Source organism: Capra hircus, chromosome 3 (genome assembly GCF_001704415.2).
Source record: "Capra hircus breed San Clemente chromosome 3, ASM170441v1, whole genome shotgun sequence".
NCBI lineage: Eukaryota > Metazoa > Chordata > Mammalia > Artiodactyla > Bovidae > Capra > Capra hircus.
Genome location: NC_030810.1, coordinates 34494345 through 34508818, shown reverse-complemented (window position 1 = coordinate 34508818; position 14474 = coordinate 34494345). Strand labels below are relative to the sequence as shown.

At 42.4% G+C, this 14474-nt stretch overlaps 1 protein-coding gene across 4 annotated transcripts in view; it reads right to left on the bottom strand.

The window, feature by feature from the left end:
* Positions 1-14474, bottom strand: part of FGGY (FGGY carbohydrate kinase domain containing) — a 502898-nt gene that overhangs the window by 77525 nt on the left and 410899 nt on the right. For all 4 annotated transcript variants that reach the window (XM_013962793.2, XM_018044764.1, XM_013962794.2 and 1 more), the window contains one exon: positions 13066-13160. In XM_013962793.2, coding sequence (XP_013818247.2) covers positions 13066-13160 — 95 coding nt within the window. The remainder of the gene's footprint in view (positions 1-13065; positions 13161-14474) is intronic.

Below are 14474 nucleotides of genomic sequence, written 5' to 3'. Positions count from 1 at the left end.
AAGGGACTCCAATGCAAAGATTAAAAGCCAGCCTGTGTCACATGCCCCTCCAGAGTTCCAGTTCTGGAGTAACTAATGCTCTATGGCCAGGTTCAAATGTCCCCTTCTCAGAAGGACACTCATAGCCCTAAGGCAATGGGAGACACTCCATCCGTGGTGCTCCATTAGCCATTGTAGAGCAAGTGTAGTTAAGCAATAGCCAACATTAAATAGACAGGATTCTACTTTGTTGTTTAGTTGCTAAGTAGTGACCGACTCTTCTGTGACTCCATGGACGGTAGCACACCAGGCTCCTCTGACCATAGGATTTCCCAGGCAAGCATACTGGAGTGGGTTGCCATTTCCTTCTCCAGGGGATCTTCCCAACCCAGGGATCAAATCCACATCTCCTGCCTTGGCAGATGGATTCCTTACCACTGAGCCACCTGGAAGGCCCGTTCTACCCTACAGGTACTCATGTGTTTGCCTCTTACAACACAAGCTGTGAGATAGCATATCCTGATGCAGATATTATGGTTAGGCTTACAGATGAGGGCTCTGAGGCACAGAGAAATTAAGGAAGTCACCCAAGGTAAGTGGCAGAGTTATGATTGGAGCCCAAGCCAAGGCCCACTGATCCTTGCTGTTACACTTCGTGCTGACTTTTTCATAACTGTATCTATCTGCCTGTGTCCATCTTCTCCCTCCGAGGTTGGAACCCCATGGGTCCTGAGATGTGTTTAACTCTTCTTTGTCCTGCGACCATCTAGGACTGTCCCTGACACCTGGCAGCCTTTCTCTGATGAGCTCTGGGTCAAACAACAAAGCAGGGAGCCTCAGTACCTAGTTGAATCAGGCCCAGACACAGGCCTTTTCCAGATCCAGCCCACTGTTACCTGTCAGCCCAGCTATCGCAGCCCACTCTATCTCCAGCAGCGGAGGGAGAGCAGAAAATGCATCCTGACATCACAGGAAGGACCCAAGTAAGAGGTGCATTAATGGGGGCAAAAACAAGCCAGCAGAGTGATTAATTTGGCCTCCCCTTCAATATTATGTTTACACAAGTTGATTATATAGCACTTAATTACTAATTTACCCTACTTAAACCTAGAGTGCTTTTAATTTTTAATGAGATAAGGGAATGAGATGCCTTTACTTAGTAAGGAGCAGCTATTTTATTTCTTTCTCTTGTTTTGCCCAGCCAATTAATAACATTTCTAAGGAAATGTATCCCTCTCATGAATTCTTTCTCCTCATCTTCTTTCCAACCTCCCAGATTGAAAAAGAGATAGAAACAGACAAGAGGTCTTTAGAAACAAACTGACTTCACCTTCTGATCTGGCTGGCTGGGCTGGGAAAGGCCTTATAAAGCTGAGTGACATGGGATCCATAAATGGTTCTATTTTTTGGGAGTTGGGGTGTGTCTATTCCCAGAAACCATGACTTGGTTGTTACTGACACCAGAACACGGCTCTGGGCCTCCAAACAAGGCAGTCCCACCAGAATTCTGCATTGTTTCCTAAGTATTAATGTCAGATAATTTTAAGCATGGCCCTAGGGCAGCCCATAGGAAGAGCATAGGTTCTGGAGTCAGCTCTGGATTTGATCACCACCTCTGCTTACTTGTTGGATGATGTATTTAAAATTTCTGAGCCTCAGTTTCCTATGTGTAATGGTGAGGTGAATCGCCTACTTTCAAGAAATAAATGCCATCCCCAGTACCTTAGCACACTGCCCATCTCAGAAGAAGCACAGACAGTTTTCCTATCTTTAGTGGAAGGTAAGGGAGGAAAGGGAGAAGGCAATGGCACCCCACTCCAGTACTCCTGCCTGGAAAATCCCATGGATGGAGGAGCCTGGTAGGCTGCAGTCCATGGGGTCGGTAAGAGTCGGACACAACTGAGCGACTTCACTTTCACTTTTCACTTTCATGCATTGGAGAAGGAAATGGCAACCCACTCCAGTGTTCTTGCCTGGAGAATCCCAGGGACGGGGGAGCCTGGTGGGCTGCCATCTATGGGGTCACACAGAGTCGGACACGCCTGAAGTGACTTAGCAGCAGCAAGGGAGGAAAATAAAGGCAGATATAAGGGGGTTCTCTCTGTCATCTGCAGAGCTGGCAGATTTGATCAGTGCTACTTAAAGGGGCTGTCCATGACATAATGACAAAAAGAGTTGCAGCAGAAAGTAAACAAACACACTGATTCTTTCATTGAGAACACTGTGATATGAACAAAATGTCATAATTGAGTTACATTCTGATGTAAGTGCTTCTTCTCATTGCAAATCTGTAACAAACCATTCACAGATTGGCCTCTGGTCTGCAGACAGACCTGCCCAGCCCAGTCTGGATGGCAGTACATGCTCCTGAACACTCTCTCCCACCCTCCTCTGGGCTGAGCCAGGCTCATGTGTATGGGCCATATCAATGAGCTTCCTTGACCTCTGACTTTGACTCCACCCAATGGAAGCCTGACAGTCAATCAGTGAGAGGGAAGAGAAAGGGGTCAATAATCCAGCTCTTCACTTCCAAGGTCACTGGCAAGACATCTGACTTGGTAGCCTCCATATAGTCCTCTCTTCTGGGATTCAGATGTTCTAGGAACTGTGTTTCCCCTTCAGCTCTTAAGGTCCAGCTCTTACAGATTCCAGCGTACTACATCGTCCCTTGCGATTTCTCCAGAGCCAGCCTACAGTCTGTAAACAGTCCCTCTACTAAACTCCCTACAACTATCCATTTGAGGGTATCTTCTGTGAAGACCTTGACTAACACAGTGACATTTTAATGTATATTCAAATTCTAGTTGTCTAGAGAAGCAGACTCACAGATACAGAGAACATATTTGTGGTTGCCAAGGGGGAGGCGGAGTGAGGCAGGGATGGATTGGGAGTTTGGGATTAGCAGATGCAGACTACACAGGATGCAAAATAAACAGGATGGATAAACAACAAGGTCCTGGATAGCCGAGGAAATGATATTCAATATCCTGTGATAAACCATAATGGAAAAGAATATGAAAAAGAGGGTATAACTGAATCATTTTGTTGCACAGCAGAAAATAACACAATACTGTAAATCTGCTATACTTCAATAAAATAAATTTTAAAAAATTAAAAAAAAAAACCAATGGTAATCACACTCAGCCCCACAGGAGTCTACTTCCAAGTATGACTAAGTTGAACAATCTTCAGCTTTGGAATTCTAGCCTAGGCCTTGGATTCTGGCTCCCACCATTTCTAGCCTTTGACTTTTGCAAGTCACTTAAACCTTCTACCCTGTTTCTTCATTTGTAAAATTTATGATGATACTAGTATAGGAAATTTCCTTATGAATAACTTTTAACATGATATTAAATTGTTAGGTGTTCAACTTTCTTTGATATGTATATGATTAGAGAGATGACATCCAAGTTTCTGTACCCATAGTACTTTATGGCTCACTGCAAAGTAGCAAACATTTCCAATAAGTAACTGTAATAATGATATTTTTCTCTCACATACATCTTGATCATTTGCCTCAGTGATGAAATCAGAAGTCTTTCATAGATTTCAGAAAGACCTCTAAATATTCCATGGCTCTGAATCAATCTTTGTCCAGTGGTATCTATGTGTGCATTTATGTGTGTGCATGAATAGGCATTTTTAAGAAACTTCCCCAACTACAGACAATTCCTGATTTAACTAAAGGTCTTACCTTCCCTAATGTCTTATTTGCTTGCTTCTATAGCTTAATTTGGAGAAGGCAATGGCAACCCACTCCAGTACTCTTGCCTGGAAAATCCCATGGATGGAGAAGCCTGGTGGGCTGCAGTCCATGGGGTTGCTGAGGGTTGGACATGACTGAGCGACTTCACTTTCACTTTTCACTTTCATGCATTGGAGAAGGAAATGGCAACCCACTCCAGTGTTCTTACCTGGAGAATCCCAGGGATGGGGGAGCCTGATGGGCTGCCATCTCTGGGGTCGCACAGAGTCAGACACGACTGAAGCGACTTAGCAGCAGCATAGCTTAATTTACTGTGTTGAATATTAAGTTTATATTGCACAGATCTTCTATTCCTAACATCCTAAAGAGAAAAGAGCCCAACTTATTCATTTCTAATTTATCCCAACAAGGAAATTCACCATAAAAAGCAAAAGCATAAATGATAATTAGAATGAGGAATTAAGTATGTATAGATATTCATTTCTACAAAATAATCTAACATATTTTTTCAGATTTGTACCAGTATAAAATGTTGTCTTGAACAAAATTAAGTCAAAGAGAACTAGGTAAACTTTATTTTAGAATTACAGTCCTGAAATCCTCCTTAGAAACTAAAGGACTCAGTAGATATTTGGCTATTGTTTGCTTTTATAAAGGCCCAATTCTTAAGTTCCTGAGTAAAAACTGCAGGAGGAAGGAGATATTTGAAAAAAATGTTTGTTAGCCTAAACCTCTGTGTTAATAACAATACTATAAAAACTGTCTTTTAACTAAAGTTCTTAATTAGTTAAGTGCTTTTTTATATCTAACTCTATAAAAAGTAAATGGACAGGTTATGATTAAATACAAAAAGATAAAACACTACTGGGAACATGGTATGAAGCCTTCTCCAAACAAAAGAAGTAGAAAACTTCCAAACCAAAGAGGGTATTTATTTCTACAAGTCATAATCAACAAAGTAGCAATGATAAACATGGGTGCTGATATATTCTATTATCCCTTCCACCCTAGAAGGGCGGCTCAGCTGCCACATTGTGATCTCTGCTTTTTCCAGGCAACAGATATGAAAAGCATGGTTTGATGGAACGAAAAGAACAAGGTTATATGACCTCTCCATGCCTCACTGAAACTCCAGTACTTTGGCCACCTCATGTGAAGAGTTTACTCATTGGAAAAGACCCTGGTGCTGGAAGGGATTGGGGGCAGGAGGAGAAGGGGACGACAGAGGATGAGATGGCTGGATGGCATCACTGACTCGATGGACGTGAGTTTGAATGAACTCCGGGAGTTGGGGATGGACAGGGAGGCCTGGCGTGCTGTGATTCATGGGGTCGCAAAGAGTCGGACACGACTGAGCGACTGAACTGAACTGAACTGATAGTTACTTTACAATGCTGTGTTAAAGTTTCTGCTGTACAGCAAAGTGAATCAGTTATATGTATACATATATGCTATTTTAGATTTCCTTCCCATTTAGGTCACCACAGAGCATTGAGTAGAGGTCCTTGTGCTATACAGGAAGTCTTCATTAGTTATCTATTTTTTTACTCAGTAGGGGATCTTAGTTTCCCAACCAGGGATCGAACCCATGTCCCCCTGAAGTGGTAGCACAGAATCTTAACCACTGGGGAAGTCCCTAATTTTTGACTTTTATACCCATGATGCCATTTTCCAAACTGGATTAGAGTAAGAGATATGTAATTAATCAGGACCTGAATTTGTTGTTGGTTGTTTTTTGTTTTTGTTTTTGTTTTTGAGTAGGAGCAATTTTCAAAACATATAAGAACGTACTGTTAACCAGGTATGGTAATAAGTATAGAGAATGTTAAGGGTAATGTCACATTCTTAATTTAATCCTTCTTTAAATTAATTACCATTCCAGGATTTTCTGTTGATTTTCTGAGGCACTCCCATATGGGATAGGACATTGAAAATCCAATCAGAGACCTGAATCTACTTAATAAGAAACCAGAATCTCATAGCTCTTGAAGCATATGCTTATACAGCAAAGGGCAAAAGGCTACTAAAGAAAGCTGACAGTATCAGGACCATATGTGAAATGAACAGGATTTTAAGAGGCCTGGGAATGAAAACCAAATGAAACTAAAATTCACAGCAAAAGACTCCTTACACACAAGAAATGTGAGCCCTGAAATTTCACCCACTATTGGTGGGAGTATAAAGTGCTAATATGTATCAAAATCCTAAAGCTTGGGCAAACTCTTTGACTAGACAACTATACTTCCATAATTTAATTTCTGGACATAATTTAGGGTGTGGGCAAATTTTAGCTACAGAGATGTTATTAGTTGCAACGTTCCTTAAAACAACAGTTCAGTTCAGTTCAGTTCAGTTGCTCAGTCGTGTCCAACTCTGCGACCCCATGAATCGCAGCAGAGACAACCTAAATATTCAAAACTAGAGGACTGGAAAAAAAAGTCATGGCATTTTCTATGGGGCAGAAAATTATACAGCCTATAAAAATGATAAATAAAGATGTTTATTATGTATTTTGGGGTGGGGGAAAGGTTATAAAACAATATGCATTGTATGAATACATTTCTGCAATCAAGAAAAGTATAAAGTAATTTAAAAATAGGGACCAAAGGATTAAAAGGATAGAAACCAGAATATAATATAGTGATAGTTTTAGGACAGCAATATCAGTGTTTTCATACTTTTCTTTCAGCTTCACTGAATTTTCTTATTTTTCCCAATGAACACAAATTATTACTGGTATTCCAGAAAAAGGAAAAAACTCAGCAAATTAAGATTGAATGTACCAAGAAATGGGATGGTTTCATATTTCTGAACATCCATTATATCAATATATCAGTTCTTCCAAACCTCCAGAAAGCAAGATCATGATAATCAACTTTACTTTGCAAAATGTAAAACTGGTATTTATGGTGACAGAAAGCCAAACAGAACTAAAAAGCACAGAAAGTTGACGCTCACAAAATAAAACAGACTGGAGACGTATTGTGTCACATACAAAACCACAGGCTTTGAAGCACATAATAGCTGATGAATATAAACTGGCTCCAAATGAAGTAAAACCTCACAAAAAAGAACAGAAAGAAGGAGAGGCCTTGGCTAAGAAGTGAGGGTGTTTGCAAGGACTGACCTTGAGGGTAGACCACTGCGGTCAGTGTGGATAGTTTATCCTGCGGGTACACATTACAGAAAGGGTGAGTAATCACTGCTCTCCACTGGCCGCTTACACGTATTGGTCTGCGAGACACGGGAGTCTGTCTGGAACGTGACAAGGAAAGCTGATGGTGGGAACGCATGGAGTCAATGGTTTACAGAGGCAGCAGCCCTCACACCATGGGAGGAAAAGAGGTTTTGATTAATTGGTTGATTCCAAGGGCTTGTTTTCCTTACCCTGAAAGATGGCTGAATTCATTCTGATCTCCTGTCACCGTCTCATTTTGCTGATTTTTGCTTTAGAGGCTTCTCTCTACTGCTTCCCCCTTCCCCCGAGGTGGGGAGGGCAGGTGTCAAGATAAATAGCACTGTTAGAATTACAGCTTATTTTATATAAATAGTTTTGGGGGGGGGAAGCTGCCTTATAAGATAAGAAATTACAGGAAGCTAATGACTTCTGCAGAAGGCCTGAAGGAAGCAGAAAGTGGAAAGCCATTTTGTATTTCTGCCTCTTTGCCACTGGACTGAGTTTTTCTCATGGCATTGTGAACCCGGTTTCTTGTTTTATTTGTCCTTTGCGTTTCTCAGAGCTTCTCTCTTGTCTGTGCTTAGAAAATGGAAGCATGCTGATAGCTTATAAAGTTATTTTTTCCAGTTTGTTAATTTTTCAGGACCTAGGAGCCTACAGAATTGTTATGGGATGCTCCCAACTTCTAATTACGATTATTTGCATTCCAGGACATTCAGAATTAGAGAGGAGCACTTTGAAGTGCACTGATGGACAGAGGAGCAGTGGGTGACCTTCTAGGGATGGGGGAGAGGTCAGACAGAAAGATCATAGATGCCAAGACTGCCTGGATTCCATGTTTTTATGGCTATAAGGAGGGAGGAAGGCTGGGGGTTTGTAGGCTGGGGGTTGGGGACCCCTGCTTTAAGATATTATTCTATTGTTTAATGTGGCTGGATGACTGTATCAATACCCTTTGTGAGACCCTAATTTGAAAAGGGAAGAGTAGGAAGACTGCTGAAGAGTTGATGCTTCCGAATTGTGGCGTTGGAGAAGACTCTTGAGAGTCCCTTGGACTATAAGGAAATCAAACCAGTCAACCTTAAAGGAAATCAACCCTGAATGTTCATTGGTTGGACTGTTGCTGAAGCTGAAGCTCCAATACTTTGGCCACCTGATGCGAAGAACTGACTCATTGGAAAAGACCCTGATGCTGGCAAAGACTGAAGCCAGGAGGAGAAGGGGACCACAGAGGATGAGATGGTTGGATGGCATCATTGACTTGATGGACATGAGTTTGAACAAGCTCCAGGAGTTGGTGATGGACAGGGAGGCCTGGCATGCTGCAGTCCATAGGGTTGTTAACAGTTGGACACAACTGAGTGACTGAACTGAACTGAGGAAGACTTTAGCTGTCTAAAGGGAGGACAGAAAAGGGCAGGGGAAGAAAGGGAGACTCTGAGGATGAGAATATGAATGGATAAATAAACAAAGGGTGGAAGCAGGAACTGTCAGTGGGCTGCAAAATTTGTATAGCAATGGACCTTGTAACTTGAGTAATCTCTCATTAATAACCCATCAGAAAATTCCGTCCACTATCCCTTTCCCTCCAGCTGATACACTTTCCCCAGAATTGAAATATATAGAAGTGTGCAACAGCTATAAGTAAAATTCACAACTCTAAGTTCTTCTGATCTGTTTGTACTGGCAAAGGAAGGCATAGCACTCTGTTCCTGGCTGATGTCATCCATTCATGGGCCTAAGAATTTGGGAAATCCTGTCTCCCCAGGCACATAGCCTAGGTCTTTTGGAGTCTTCTTATCCTTTCCTTCATCTGAAGGAGATGCCACTGGCAGAGTATACCAAAGTCAGCCCATCTAGATAAGAAGTGAAATTCTTTATCCAACTACCATATGTGTAGCCTATGAGAAGACAAAACACATGGCCCACGGGAATCACTGAGTTGCTGGCAAGCTTTGCCCAGCCTTCTTAAAGGAAGGGGTAGCAGGCATCCTGAAGATCAAGTTAGGATCTATGAAGTTCAGGTTTGAAGTCTGAAGTTCAGGTTGAAGAATATGAATCACAGGGAGGAAGTTATTCTGTTTTACCTCAGCCTGCCAGAGTCCTGATCTGGTCCCTAGACCTGGGGCACAGAGGTTTGCATCTCTTCTTTAGAGAGAGATGAATGAATCCAGGTGTACATGCATTTACATTTCCAAACATAATCATTATAACAATGTTGATAATTATACCTGGGCTTCATGGAGGTTCATGGAATCAAGATTGCTGGGAGAAATATCAATAACCAGATATGCAGATGACACCATGCTTATGGCAGAAAGCAAAGAACTAAAGAGCCTCTTAATGAAAGTGAAAGAGGAGAGTGAAAAAGTTGGCTTAAAATTCAACATTCAGAAAACCAAGATCATGGCATCTAGTCCCATCACTTCATGGCAAATAGATAGCAAAACAATGGAAACCGTGACAGACTTTATTTTGGGGGCTTCCCAAATCACTGCAGATGGTAACTGAAGCCATGAAATTAAAAGATGCTTGGAAGAAAAGTTATGACCAACCTAGATAGCATACTAAAAAGCAGAGACATTACCTTGTCAACAAAGGTCTGTCTAGTAAAAGCTATGGTTTTTCCAGTAGTCATGTATGGTAGTGAGAGTTGGACTATAAAGAAAGTTGACCATTGAAGAAGTGATGCTTTTGAACTGTGGTGTTGGAGAAGGCTCTTGAGAGTCCCTTGGACTGCAAGGAGAACCAACCAGTCAATCCTAAAGGAAATCAGTCCTAAAGATTCATTGGAACGACTGATGCTGAAGCTGAAACTCCAATATTTTGGTCACCGGATGTGAAGAACTGACTCATTTGAAAAGACCTTGATGCTAGGAAAGATTGAAGGCAAGAGAAAAAGGGGATGACAGACGATGAGTTGGTTGGATGGCATCACTGACTCAATGGACATGAGTTTGTGTAAACTCTGGGAGTTGGTAATGGACGGGGAGGCCTGGCGTGCAGCAGGCCATGGGGTCGCAAAAGAGTTGGACGTGACTGAACTGAACTTCAAGGAGGTCACTGAAGCTTTCAAAGGCGCTATCTCAGCAGTTCCACAGGTGTGGCAATTCTTAATTAAACATTTTATTTAAAGGAAATAACAAATGAAACAAGCACCTGGAGAGGTCAAGTTACACTGTTTGAGGATGTACAACAACCACACACACAAGTCAAGACCACATGGGCTCTCTCTGGCATGTGATGACAGGCAAGGTTCAGGTCTCTTGCACCCATCGGCTTTCTTTACTAGATTATAGTTCCTCTTAAAAATGATCAGGAGAGGCACTCAATTCTGTGGGTGGAACAGGGGATGGGAGCTTGTCTTTAAAATGTGGTAAGCCTTGCAGTTGCTACTCAAGTCACTGATTCCAACATTCAATCTACCTTATCTTAGATACTGTTCCAGAAGACTAAGGGAGAATATTATGTAGTGAAGAAGACGTCAGTGTGGGATGAGGCTCAGTTTTCACCTAGGAGAAGATGTGAATGGAATCTTCTCAGAGTTAGAAACTCCAAATATGACTAAAATATCAATGAGGAGCTATAAGTCATGGTATGAAGAATCGCACAGAACAGTCAGATCATGTCATACTACTCTGTTTCGACTGCAGACAATCTCCTTGTGACCAATGACATTCCTTTTCAGAAAATTCACCCTTGAACATTTAAGAAGCCAAAAAACATTTTTCAAGAAAAAAGAAAAATATAAATAAAAACAGAATGAAAATCGGCAGAGGATATATATTGAAATCAAGAGACCTTGATTTCAATTTTGCTTCTGTCCCTTATTAACTGTAGCCTTGGGCAAATTTCTTAAAACATCTCTGAGCCTGGTTTTCTTCATATATAACACAGGAATAAAAAGCCCTACCTAGAGACTGTCAAGATTAAATGAGGTATCTTCATTTGCTCAGGCTGACATCACAAAATACCAGATTGAGTGTTTAAACAACATAAATCTATTTTCTCAAGGCACCAATATCAAGGTGCCAGCAGGGTTGGTTCTGGTTTGCAGATGGCTACCTTTCGGCTGTGTCCTCACATAGCAGAGAGAAAGCAAGGTCTGGTATCTCTTCTTAGAAGGGCACTAATCTCACCATAGAGGTCCCACCCTCATGACCTCACCTAATCCAAATTACCTCCTAGAGGCCACATCTCTAAATATCATCATGCTGCAGGATTAGGGAGTCAATATTTGAATTTTAAGGGAAAAGAAACTTCCAGTTCATAATACGAATTAACCTATGCAGGACCTTAGTAAGCATCTCTACTGCTTTGTTTTAGCAATTATGCTTCATCCCAGGGAGGGCAAGGCAGCTAGTTATGAGAACATCTTCATCAATCAACACATTAAAATAAGTCACTGACATTTCAACAATAAATACCTCCATGTGACGTTTCTGACACTTACCAGGAAATCGAGAAAAATGTTGAAAATTCAACTCTCCCATCTTTGTTTAAAAACTCTAGTTAAAATCCACAAGCATTCATGAATGAGTTTAATTCTTTGGAAGAGATATTTCATAAGCATCAGCTTGAGAGGCTTGGACAGGGTGCAGGGCATTACACTTTCAAAAATGTGGGAATGAGACTCTTGCATGTGACCATTTCCAATATGTACCCTTAAATTCTGTAATCTTTCTGGATCTCTGTTGCCCATGAGGGTTGTGAGAGGTACCAGGAAGATTATATGAAAAGCATCTAGCATAGTTCTTGGTACAAAAGAAGGTTACAATAAATAAAGCTTTCATTACTGAGCTACTAATGGAAAACCTGGCTTCTAGTCCCAACCTTGAGACCGTGGGCAAGTCACTTAATCTCTCTCATGCTCAGCTGAACAAATACTTCTTCAACTTTCAGTTACAACTTTGGAGCCAGACTTCTTGGTTTTGGCATTTACTAGCTGTTTCAACATAAGCCAAGTTATTTAACTTCTTTTGCCTCAGACTCATCAACTATAAAAGGGGGATAATAGAGCTGTTGTGGGACTGAATGTACATTCCCGATTCAGAGAAAGAACTCATGTGCTCCTGATTATTATTACAGATAAACAGAGTGGAGAGCAGATCACAGAATTTGTAGGAAGTCAAGTGAGGGCTGACTCCAGAGCTTGTGCTCTGAGCCCTAATCCATACTGTTTCTCTGCTGCTGCTGCTGCTAAGTTGCTTCAGTCGTGTCCGACTCCGTGCGACCCCATAGATGGCAGCCCACCAGGCTCCCCCGTCCCTGGGATTCTCCAGGCAAGAACACTGGAGTGTGTTGCCATTTCTTTCTCCAGTGCATGAAAGTAAAAATGAAAGTGAAGTCGCTCAGTCGTGTCTGACTCTTAGTGACCCCATGGACTACAGCCCACCAGGCTCCTCCGTCCATGGGATTTTCCAGGCAAGAGTACTGGAGTGGGGTGCCATGGCCTTCTCCATACTGTTTCTCTACCTTTTTGTAAACCTATTGTTAACCTTATTATTTTACAACTCAAAATCTCTCCATAAAACCCACGTGTGAAATGTCTTTTGCAATTTGGTGGGAGGAAAAGCTTTGTCTCCTACAGAGACTAATATGCTTCCTCTTTTTGAAAAGAAGAATTATGCAACTTATCATGTGTTCTTTTTTGTCTTGGCTGCCAGGAAGCTCCGAGTCAAATCGTGTGCTCCATCATCACCAGCAAGTTGTTTCCTTCTTCCTGTATCTCTGTTCCTTATTTTTTCTTTTAATTCCCTTTTACTAACGTTTTCATTTGTGTCTCTTGTTGAAAGAGGCCTTGGAGGTATTTAAAAAGTGGTGGGTGGATGGAGATGAAGGAAGCCAATAAAAATCAGAAATTCACATGAAAAATTTAAGTTTTCTACCTTACCTGTTTCACTTGCTAAAAGAAAAAAAATGGGGAAATTTAGATGAAATCATGTAAGAGCAATTTTAGAGGAGGGGAAAAAAAAAAGAAAACCAACAGAAGAACAGAACGACGGACAGTAACGAAGGCCAACTCAAATGAAAACTGCAATAAATACGTCTGAGGCTAGAAGTGTTTGTGCTTTCCCTGGCTGGAACCTATCATTTCTTAATTATATCCTGTGTGTGTTTTGCAAGACATGAGCTGCTGTCAAGAGGAAGGACAGCCCCAGACAGGGGCGGGGCCACGGCCCACCCCTTGGTCCTCACATACCTGTACAGAAGCGAAATCCCCCGAGGCACAGGCCCCCAGAACAGCAGCGCCCACAAGAACAGACTCCACCTCTTGCGACAGGACCACAGGCATGCCTGCGCAGAACAAGGCCACACCTTGGTTAGGGAGCAGGGCCAGGGGAGCCAGTCAGCAGCCCCGGCAGCACAAACACCTGATGTAAAGGCAGCGGCAGGGCTCCCTCCCTGCCCCCTGCAGTTTCTAGTTCTTTAGGATTACTTGGTTCTAAAGGATTTCCCTGTCTCTGCCTGCCAGTACAGTAGACAAGGGTCCCTTGGGAACCAATACACACACCACCACCACCCCCATACACCCACCCTCACCCCCCCACCCCTGCCCCCTACTCAACTCAGGAGACCTTTCGGCCTAGGGTTTCTAGGCTTCTGCTAGCTGCTACCTGCCATTTCAAGTAGTTTTCTACAAACTTTTCTGAAGTGCTCTACTGAGCCTATGGTAGACAGAGATGAATCCGACTTCTCTGCTACTCAGGTTTCAAAGGGGAGACGGATGAGACAGAGATAGAGGCCTCGTATGGGGCTGGGTCTGTAACTGAGATGCACTAAGGAAAGGGAAGTGTGACGGAGGCTGTGATGAACCTTCGGGGGGGCCTCCTACATCTCTCAGAGAGCAAGCCAAAGCCCTTAGCAAGGCTGACAAGGCACTCCAGGACAGGGCCACTTCTCCCACTCTGCCTGGCTCCTCCTCTCCTCCAGGCCACAGGATCCGGTCACCTTGCTCTTCCCTGAATCAGCTTCAGGCCTTGCCTGTGCTGTTCCTCCTGTCTGGGTCACTTCCTTCAGGATGTCCCTGGGGCAACTCCTTCCTGCAAGTCTGTGCAAACATGTCTTCCCATTGTGGCTTTCCTGGCCATCCGAACTAAAATGACAACTCACCCACAACATCCCTTATCCCCCTTAACTTCCTCAATGCCCTCCAACACTGTATTATTACTTCTCTGGGTTACTGTCTTGTCTGCTAGAACACAAGCTCCATGAGGGCAGAGGCTTTATTTTGTCCATTGCTGAATCCCTAGAATTGAGACTGGTATTGAGCATATGTAAGTGCTTATATGATGAACGAATAAATTTTTGAGATGGGGAAGGGGGTCAGAGCAGTGGAGCTCAGGATTCAATAAGAATATGAAGGATGAGCAGGGGTCCACCAGGTAGGGAGGAACACTCCTAGCTCAAAGCGGACTTAAGATGAATAGGAATAATTTAGAATTCTTAGTATTTTTTATGTGCGCATATGAAAAAAACATACATAAAATATAAATATTTTTGATAATCAGGAGATGGCAGCAAACTCCACAGAGGTAAGCTCTGTGGCCAGACCTGTAAGATCTTCCTTTACTCAAGACATTGTTTATCCAAAGACTGTTTTTCTTCCTG